Source organism: Chenopodium quinoa, unplaced genomic scaffold (assembly GCF_001683475.1).
Source record: "Chenopodium quinoa cultivar QQ74 unplaced genomic scaffold, ASM168347v1, whole genome shotgun sequence".
Taxonomy (NCBI): domain Eukaryota; kingdom Viridiplantae; phylum Streptophyta; class Magnoliopsida; order Caryophyllales; family Amaranthaceae; genus Chenopodium; species Chenopodium quinoa.
In genome coordinates this window covers 123,960-134,907 of record NW_018743199.1, presented here as the reverse complement: position 1 = coordinate 134,907, position 10,948 = coordinate 123,960, and the positions used below count along the sequence as shown (strand labels likewise).

The 10,948-nt window shown below is 32.3% G+C and overlaps 1 protein-coding gene across 1 annotated transcript; it reads left to right on the top strand.

The window, feature by feature from the left end:
- The first annotated feature begins 1,525 nt into the window (after positions 1 to 1,525).
- Positions 1,526 to 6,399, top strand: LOC110733286 (DNA replication complex GINS protein PSF2-like). Its single transcript, XM_021913298.1, has 9 exons — positions 1,526 to 1,770; positions 1,842 to 1,916; positions 2,022 to 2,136; positions 2,498 to 2,597; positions 2,678 to 2,708; positions 2,789 to 2,881; positions 4,379 to 4,531; positions 5,268 to 5,331; positions 6,070 to 6,399. Exons 1-8 carry the CDS (start codon positions 1,723 to 1,725, stop codon positions 5,286 to 5,288), a joined length of 636 nt encoding a protein of 211 aa, XP_021768990.1. The 5' UTR covers positions 1,526 to 1,722; the 3' UTR covers positions 5,289 to 5,331; positions 6,070 to 6,399.
- The last annotated feature ends 4,549 nt before the right edge of the window (positions 6,400 to 10,948 follow it).

Below are 10,948 nucleotides of genomic sequence, written 5' to 3'. Positions count from 1 at the left end.
CACATTTTTATATGCTCTTCTCACATAGGGGTGTGCCAAAATCAGTTCCTGTAGTTTGAAGTTTTGAAATATGGGTATAACTTTGATGAAGATAATAAACGGGTACATATATCAAAAACATTATGAAATATACTCCATATGTGATGGTATTAGTTCGATTTACCACAATAACAATCGAGATAGGATTGGAATCTAATCACTCATAACTGATTCCCGAATCCAAAATAGTGTAAAGGGTGAACTAGGTGAAACACCAAAATATGTATATATATGATGGCATTGGACTAGTACATATGCAACATATAGGAGGCTAGAGTAGTTGGCTAGTTCTCCGACTTTTTTTTTCAAACGTGATACTAGAAGTCGAATCTCTCTGACTTCTCTTTCAAGTGTGATGCTAGAAGTCGAATTTCAAGCGTGATGCTAGAAGTCAAATCTCACCAAACACATTATAGGAAGAATTTTCCTTACATCCCCTTCCTATGATGGATCTTCTTCTCACCACCAAGCATGATAAAGTTAGGTCAATGTTCGTATAACTATATGCATATGTGTAATTATGTATACACCTGCCTTAGGTTGTCTCACGTTAGATTAATATAAAGTTGGTCACTTTGGACTTGACTGACCACTTTTTAGCAATTTGCAGCCCATCATCTTGTAAGCTAATCAAACCCTGCCCAAATAGATTATACATTTTGATACAAAACTTAAACAAATGCTTTACAATAATTTTATAATCAAATGTCATTGTTGCAATCCGTTTCGATCGGCATAAAGTTCGATCAAAACCGATTCCATGAAAATACTGGCACAATATGAATTGTTGAGATGTTAATACTTGCAACGTTTCTATAAACTATCAAAATTTCTCCCTGAACAATGTTATTAGTTACACAGTGAAATCCCGAGTAGAGGATTTATCACTAGTGAGAATCGAACCACGCACTTCGAGAATGAGGCGACTTCTTAGGCCATAGCACCGGAAGATATCTCTTTTGTTATTGTACTTTGTATTCTTACGACAACTAGACTATCGTAATTATGTGTGGAATTAATAGAAACTAGTGTTACTTTAATATAATTATTTTATGTGATTATACGTACTACTTCTCTTTCGTAATATTTTCAACTTTAAACATTTTTTACTTACACTTCATGTCAAATCGTTGCAAATAATAGGAAACGGATGTAGTATTTGATATTTTATGGTTTTTTTTCCTCTTTTTTTAATTAGACTTTGTGATTTGCATGGTTGACGATTGACTTATATGGTTAAATCCTTCTTAATATTTTCATATGCAGAAATGTTGATTACTATAGACTACGTAGACCCTGTTATGTTCACCTTATTCTAGGGGTTAATAAGTTCAGATCAATTAAGTTCAGGAAAAATAAGTTAAGAAAGGTTCGGTTAAGTCGTGATAAGGATTAATTAGGGCTACCTAATTTAATTTATACTCACCAAAATAAGTTTTAGGTTAATAAGTTAAGATCTTGAAAAAATCAAGTGACCTTTAGGCGAAAAATTCAAAAGGTGAATATCAATGACATTAGTTAGTCTATTCATTTCCCGCCATCATTATTTAGGGTTTGCAATTTCACGCAACCAAAATTTTCCCCAAACTACATTCTATCAATCATTTTAGGCAAAATTCAGGCGACGAACTTCAAATTTAAGCATTTCAATTTTCAGCTAATCAATTAGCAAATTTTCCAGAAATGGCGGGCCAATCAGATCCCCAGTCTTCAGTATTTACAGCAGCCGAGGTAATCTTCACATCATCTTCCTCAATTTATATTCGTTTTTTGTTAGAAATGCAATTAATTGGATTTTGTAGATGGAGTTCTTGGCTGAAGATGAAATGATTGAAATTGTACCTAATATGAGAATGGAGCCTCTCAATTTGATATCGGTAATTTTGCTGATTAATTTTTTATTTATTTGTTGTCAATTTTATGGTTAAACCCTAATTGGTTTTATTAGAGAGTTGAATTTAGTGGTCTGGTGTGATTATTAGGGTGATTATGGTCCATTCCGCCCCCAAATAGCAACACAAGTACCTTTGTGGCTTGCTGTGGCATTGAAGAAAAGGGGGAAGTGCACGATTCGACCACCTGAGTGGATGTCCATTGGTGAGTACTTTTATCTGAGTTTTATTGTCAATTGAATATGAGATTGGTTAGTATACAACCGGCGTATAGTGTACTGCAAACTCTTGTTGCCTCAAATCACATAAAAGTCACCCAATTAAGAAGTTGTCTTGTTGTTTAGAGAACTTACTTTCGATAAAATTTGCAGTAAAGTGGATTTATAATATGAAGTTATGTCAACATGTGCGTGCATTGTGTCTGTATCTCTGTTATTGCCTATTAAATTGTTGGAATATGAAGATATGGCAATATTTATATAAATAATTTGATTTTATTGCATTGTGTTATGACATAATTTCACGGGGTTTGTTAACGACTTGACATATACATTTGTGGATATCAGAGAGGTTAACACAAGTTTTGGAGTCTGAACGAGATTCCCCTAAGGAATTTCAGCCACTACCTTTCCATTATATCGAAATTTCTCGGCTTCTCTTTGACCAGTAAGTCCTAATAAACAGTGTTTACTTGACCCATGACCTTTTAAGAGGTTCAACTGACATATATAATTTGTTTATGCCAGTGCCAGGGATGATATTCCAGACATATACATGGTCAGTTGAAGATTTTCGAAACATATTTTTTGCATTTGATGTTTGCCCTGCTAAAACTTTAGCCCACTCATGTTATGCAGGTGAGGTCTCTCATTGAAGACATTAGGGATGTGAGGTTCCATAAAGTTGAGTCTGGCTTGGAGACCATATCTGCTCGAACGCATGCAGTGAAGGTATTGTTTGTTGCTTCAAACTAAACTTCAATTAACAAAGACCTCATAATTGTTATTCTTAGTTGTGCCTTTCATGAATCATATTATATTTAGAGAATGTGCTGGTGGTTTTTTGCCTTCAGTTTGCTTTATTTTAGAAAAAGCAAATATGTATTTTCTACAGTTTATTGGCTTTGTCCTGGCATATCCATAAGCTGAAGTGACACTTTCCCATTTGGCCATTTGGGACGGATATGGGGATGGGGAGGGTTAGGGTTAGGCATGTGACAGCTCCAAGAATAAGATGTTAGTTATAGCAAGGGATTTTTTTTAAGATCATTATGATAATTTCAGAGATCAGTATCAGTGAACACCATTGAAACTTTTTATGACTCAATATGACAGAAGAAGGCAGTTTTGAGCATGATACATTTATTCTTTTAATGGCATTTGGATCTTAAGTATGGTGAAGCTATCTTGCCAAATAGGGAATATGATAAGGCTGTGGAACTGTGGTGTTTGCTATATTCAGAACAAAGAACATGGATATTTCACAGAGTATCTGTTTATGCTCAGCAATAGAACTTGATGAGGCAGTGATCATTGTGTTCTATTGCTCTTGTTAAGTACTTTCTCTAGCTAAATAAGCTCAATTAATAACAGTTAAGACAAATTAAAAATATTTAATACTGAAACATCATATCTTGAGGCACATTTTAGCGTGACAATTGTGTGACGTCTTACAGTTTTATATGGTTGAATGCTTTCAGAATTCTTAGCAAATATAGTCAACTTTTAATACAGTAGATGGTTTATCATCAAAACTAACAAACAAACATTGAATATTTTTTGCTTTGGAAGTTTGGATCTGACATCATGAAATGGAATTGCACGTAAATTTTATCCTTCGCTAAGAATGTAGCATCTTTGGCTTATTATTTTTTCTTGAAATATATATTTATGTTTAGTTTTTTTCTAGAATGATGATGATGATAGTAAAAAACAAAGGAATTTGTTTGTGTAAAGGTTTGTATTCAAGTTTTTATCTGGATATTCTGATTGTTTTGATCTATAAAAATACAAGGGCTTTTGTTGATGTGATGTTGATTTTAGGTCCAACTGTTGGTGTCAGCTTGTTACTATAACGATTGAAACTCCTAATTTTCTACCCGACTAACAGAAAAGATTGTGTTATTGTATTTCTTTATCAATCTTTCTGGTTGCTGTTAAAAATTGATAAGTATATGGCTGTAAATTCAGGCAACTCCCTTGCATATTATGCTGCTCTTTTCTCAGGACACATTGGGGGGGGGGGGGAAATGCTGCTAATTTTCAGTATGGACCCTGCCACGATCACTTAAAATAGACTGGATTATGCCAATTTTTTATTTTGCCATGTTTGAACTTGTGTATACGTGGATCTGTTTGTTTGAATTTTGACCTTTTGATTAAGTGAAAACATGAGGTGTATCCATTGGTTGTTCTGATTAATTTTGTTTGCCTGTGAGTTGGTATCAGCTGAAAAATCTTTCTGCAATGGAGGTGAATATAGTGCGCCCATTTGTTGTGAGAACACTCCAGTCATTCTACAAGCATGACAGTCCAGAAATGATTCAACAGCCTGTTCAAATGCCCACTAGACAACCACAGGCTACTGACCGTGGGCCCAGAGTAAGTTTCTTATTGCAAGTGTACATTTGTTAATTTTAAAAGGGTTGGAGCCTTAGAAGCTCTTGGAGCAATGTGCTCTCAAGCTTGTCCTGGATTCTGGTTCAGGCTTCATCATCTAGTGTAAAAGCTAGTGTTAGCTGTTAGGCTGATTTAAAGGTTCAGTGTTTTCCAACTTTTCCTTGCTTAATGTTTGCCTTTTCTTCTCTTCCACAGTGAGTTGTGAAACTATTAGTATTGATTACATGTCTTGCCCGTATACATCTACTTGTTTTGACCATTGAATTCTGACTAAAACTTGACAATTATCCACTAGTGTACTCCTAATAGTTATTAGCATGCTGGTGTTCAGACTGTTGAGCTTTAACTCTTTAGATGTCCTTAACACACTGATCAGCTGTTCTAGAAATATACCATTCCACAATTGTGCACCATGATCGTCCATGTTTTTGCTTGTAATTGAAGGATGCACTTTGTTCTCACCATTGACAAGTGGCTTTTCTGCATGTGCCTTTGTATCTAATATATATCATGCCTCTGTTGATGTTAAATTTGTCCTGGGACAGAAGCTACTTTTGCATATAGTAGGCTACTTTAACTTATGCTATAGTAGGCATGATATCTAAAGACTTGCATATAGAAATTAGGTTGAAGTAATAAAGGTATTCATCATTGACTGCATGACTTGGGAAATTATAATTGTCTAATGCCCTGTACTTTCTTGCCTTTTTATCTACAGAGGGATTTGCGTCGTCGGTAGGAAAGTCAATCCCCAAGAGCAGATTAGTTGTACCTCCTTGTAGGTAAGCTTCCAATTGATCAAGTTCTTGAAATTTGATCCATGCTAGCTAAGCATTAACAAGTCGGAAATTTAACATGCATTTGAAGGCTTTAATTTTAATCATCTCAGCAGAATATCCTGATAAAAATCTATAGAAACAGTCTAATTTTGAGCTTAAACTTGTGCGAAGCTCTTTCTGAACAAAGCCCTTATATGGAATATATAACAATGGTCTTAAACAGTGTTCAAGAACCTACAAGGACATCAACTTATTCAATAAAGGAGTTCCAATAAGTGTTTGAAACTTTAGCATTGACTTTAACCAGTCATTGATTAAAGAAGAAACAGCTTATCGAAGGTTAAAAAGTAGAAAAACAAGATTGGTTTAGATACTCGACTTTAAATTATTTTTTATCTTCATGGTTTGCATGCCAGCCTTTATATGGCGGTTTTTCTATTCAAAGATAGATGATCATGTATTAACTGGCCGTCTTTAACAATAATAAGAGGCTGCTTTAACCATAATATGAGTTTCCACTTTGTGCTTTAATTATTATTCCTCGTACAACAATAGTATTTAGAGCAAACTGTAATGACTATGCATAGAAGTGCATAACAACTTGATTTTTTTAATCCATGAATGTCAAGTACATGTTTTTCTCGAGAAGTAGTTGATTGCGTTTAGTTTAGTTCTTTTAAAATGTCATTTTGCCCAACGATTCTGAAAGTTTGAAATTGAAAATTCACTCATTCCTGGCAGGTTGCTACCTTCTGCTCAACAAGCACATGGCTTTCTACAGTATAATTTAGGCTAACTGATGTATCTTGCACATAAACTATGTAAGTCATTGAACAAATCTCATTTCTTTAGTCCTATTTTAGCGTTGTTTGTTCTTTGGTCATGGGTTGTCGTGGATGATTGATGATTAACATGAACATTTTTTTTTGGATAATTTTTATAATAACTTGCAAATCATAGAGAGAATATCTCCGTGTCTAATGCCCAGATAGTTGGGTTCTCAATCACATTTGTTGAACTAACTTATATTTTTTTATCCTTTATATAAAGTATTTATCTGATGTTTTAGCATATAGTTGTGAGGAAGTGTAACAAAACCATTTCTGTTTCGTTGATTCTTCACCATTATATAAAAAAATCTGCACTTTCTCCGTTCATTTAGGTAGGAAATTGCTGTGGAGCATCTGTAGGTTGTGGTATAAAAATTATGTAAAACACGGTCGGTGGTTTTAGCTTTGTTGAATTTGTACGAAACACGGTAAGCAGTTTTGATGCTGTTAATCATTTTAGGAATAATGTTGGTAGGGAGAAACAAACAATGCCCAAGGTGTTGGCATCTGCTATCTGGTAAATGTTTGGAACTTGTTATCATTCAAGTTCTGCTTGTCATATACAAGCTTTTATACATTAATTTGGCCCATTGATGTTTCATTTTATCAGCTGGGTACATTGGCCACAACATTCTTACATTGAATGTGGAAAAAACAATTTTTAGGAAAAAAAAAAGGTTTTGTGATTGAAATATGACCACGAGGATTTATTATGTAAAATAATGATAGGAATTATTGGTATAATGGTATATCACTGACAAGACTGAAGATAATATTTGCCTTTTTGCTGCAATATTGTGATAATATACCAATAGGTCCAATTGACAATAATATTGTCAATAATGCATATACAACTATACAACACAGGCCCTTTGAGTAAGTTCATCAATAAAATTTTCATTCTTTTGCTTTAATTCACGAATGCGCGAAACACTAAAACATTGTGGGATAGAGGGAGTATACAATAACCTCGATTGCGGGTGGATTAGTTGCTTTACATGTCCATATGTTAGGTTTAATAGAGAGGTGGATTAGGAGTACCTTCCTCACCCATGTATAAATTAAAGCACCCTTTTTAGAAAAATCAACTTTATTGGTAATTCTCCCATGAAGAATGAACTGGCCTTTATAGTTGGGTTAAGTAAAATACGAAGTAAAATTCAAGTTGTATTTTGTGGTTGTAGTTTTCATCTTTCAGACACATTTGCCAGTAGAGTAAGTAACGCTGACATTTTCCTAACTATAAGTGTCAACCACTTGTCACAGGATTAGGATGAACTCCATAAAAACATTACTTAAATTGCATACAATATGAATAAATAGTTCTACTTGTATTTATTATATGTATTAATAGATTGATAAAGATATGCTAAATCATTTATATATGAAGGTGATCTAAGAAAATTACAGATATTTTCTTGCATTTAACGGATGCCAAGTGTGTATCTAGTGGCCATAATAATATTTGTAGGCTTCATAGAAATCCAAGTTGCTTTGAAGTAACAAGGAAAAAAGAGGATAGAGAGGGACCATATTTTATCTCTTTTATTTATTGTTTGATTAAAACATTTCTGAATTTGAAAATATTTAAAAATATTTTAGTTATGTGAAATTTGATTTATAGACATGTCCATTTCAAAGAAATCACTTGACTTAGTTAAGCGTCTTCTTTTCTTCAAAAAAAGTTAAGTGTCTTCTATATTAATGCATATCTATTAACGAGTTGTTAATAATTGTATGATTTACAATTAATTAGTATTTGCAAATATAGAGTAATAATAGATTGATATTTTGATAAACGGATAAGTATAAAATACTTCACACAATACAATCTTCTTCGTTATGTGGTAAGATATTATGAAACGAAGGGATTACTCCTAACTACCGATGAAAACAAGGCCAAATTCTTGTTTTTATATTAGGTAGTAAAACAAAAGAAAGGAAGGAGATGCTAGCATATACGGATATACCTCTATAAATTAATACTAAAAAGAAAGGAAATGGGTAGGCATGAAAGAGAAATACCTAAATTTACACCACTTTATGTTACCTTTCTTTGTCCCCACTCTATCTACCCTACCCTATATAATACGTAGGATAGCCTTTTTCATAAAAAAAAGACTGATCTCAAAGTTGTTACTAGTAGTGATCCAAGAACATGTGAGGAATCCCATTATTCATTTATTGGTTATTTTTATAGTATGATATTGTTGAGTTATTGTTTGGATTAGATCCACAAAGATTATAGAGAAAGGTGCATGAATGAATTTCCTTTGTTGTATGTCGACAGCTAGTTTTAGCATTTCAAGTAAATTTGGTTGTCATCACAATGATCAAAATTGAACTTCTTTTATTAGATTTTGTACTCATTTTTGAGAAAATTTAGATGGTTCAAATATTAAGTTTTGAGAGATTTTAAGCTACATTGATGCTAAATGGAACATGCATTGCAAACTTGTATTAGAACAGAGAAGCCACTATTTAATCTCTGTGTCATTTGCTTGTTAAGATATGGAAACTTGAGTGCATATGTTGGCTAATTTTGTTGACGTTTTTTGAGAAGACGGGTGGTATTCACTGTATTAGATTGGTGATAAGTGTATATACATGTATAATTCATGGAAAGTTTCACGTCAATGATTATTGAGATACAAATTTATTTTGAAATTACTGCTATTGCGAGTATTATTTTTACTAGTGCTTGTAACTTGGATTAAAAGAGATTTATTTTTAAGAACTTATTCTTAGATATCAACGCTGGTTTTTTTTTTTTTTTTTGGTTGCGAGTCAAGGCTATGATTTCAATCAATGTATTCAAAATGTATTGATAAATTATAAATATAATATTGCTGAGTTTGTATTACTAATACAAACTCACATGTACTTATTATCTGGTTATATTATACAAGTATCGAGTTATATTCTTGTCAAAAAAGAACAGGTAGTCACCCCTTTTTTTTTCTAAAGAAAACCCTTTATTTGTCTTACAAAAAGTCACCATTTATTTAAAAAAAATAAATTAAAAAAAAAAAGTTAAAGTCAAGATTCCATATGGAAAAACTAAAGTGACAATCAAGATGTAGGTATAGATAGGATGTTAATATAGTTCATCCAACAAGTTAGCTAAACTAAAACTCTTGTACTAATTGTAATATTTTAAATAAAGGGTAATGTTATATGTAGCCCTAAGGGCTATATATAAGCATTAAATATACTCTTGAAAATTGTATAAAATTAGGAATTTATGACAAAAACACGCGCAAATCAGTGTTATTAGTGTTTATATTTTGATGATTTTTTAACTTTTTACGATTTTTAAGTGTAAATTTAATGCTTATATGTATGTAGCCCTAAGGGTTATGGATAACATTTTCCTTAAATAAATTCTTGAGATTGGATTGGTTGTGAACTCGTAATATTTGTTTGACTAGATTTCTTCATATTATTAAATTAGTCAACCTGCCTAATTAATTTGAAGTATTATTTCATACTCCTAGCTTCATCTGATCATTGACTTCATAAGATTACACTTGGCAATTAGATGTTTACCTGCCAAATTAATTTATTCAGCCAACAAATGTGTTAACTTTTTAGTTTATAGTTCAGAGCATATGCAAAATCATTAAATAAATAATTCAATATCATCATCGAAAAAATAAGTTCATAAAAAATAAATAGATGATGTAACTTCTTTCCAGGTGCAAACATATGCCAGCTATATCCAATTGGCGATCTTAAAGTCTGATTATTCCTTCTGCATTAGCATAAGACCTAATCTCTTGACTTTAATTATCTCAATATTCTTTGATTAATGGACAATCTTTAGCTAATTATTTATATTCCCCTTTCCCCGTTTTGTAGTATGTTCTATTTCCTTATTGTTTAAAGTAGTGGAATCTTTTGTAGTTGAAAGTAAGATACTAATTGATCTATCAATTGATATTTCAAGAGATTTTATTTGATGTATTGTTGGTTGATACTTTTGGCATTCGTATATTATACTCCGTAGTTTTTTTGTTTTTAAACGTTAGGAAGCCCTAAATTGGTATATTATAGTGTATAGATGATTTAATCAAACATAGTGTGTATAATATTTTATTTATATTAGATACGTGGTAGGAGATGAGAAAAAGTTTTATGAGTGTTTTAACTCGACTGTAACATCCATAGGGGAGCTCGAGTAAATTTCTAGTAGCTCAAATATCCAAGTTCATTTATATGATTAATGTTTTGCTTATATTTTGTGATCCTTGATAGTATTCTCAAATCTTCATAACATGTAAGCATACTTTAGTTCAAACATCTCAATCATGTTCCCGAGTCTATCAAATTGAGCTCTATTATGGTTAAATCATAGCAATACGTATATTGAGGCATCGAGCAAAGCCTGTGTTCAAGTAGCTCGCGAGTTAGATTCTATCATCATCCATATTCCCTACTATATAATGGAGTGACTAATCCATATGAGATGACTTCAACATTGACTCAATGGCCTACGTTGAGATTTTTGATGCATAACTATTAAGCATTGTTTCAAAACTCAACTAGTTGCCGTATGAAATGCATTGACTTTAAGGCTCGATGAAAGCATACTTTATTTGGAAACATATCTTAAACATGTTACCTAAGTTATTATTAATTCAATTGCTTAGCCAAAATAATGAAAAATACCAACTAATCAACCATAGCTTATTGTAAAAGTCAATGGCTAAATGCGAAGAAAACGGATAATAAAATATACAAGATCTAATTAATCAAATTTTAATTCCCACCTTCTCTAGCTTATTCCT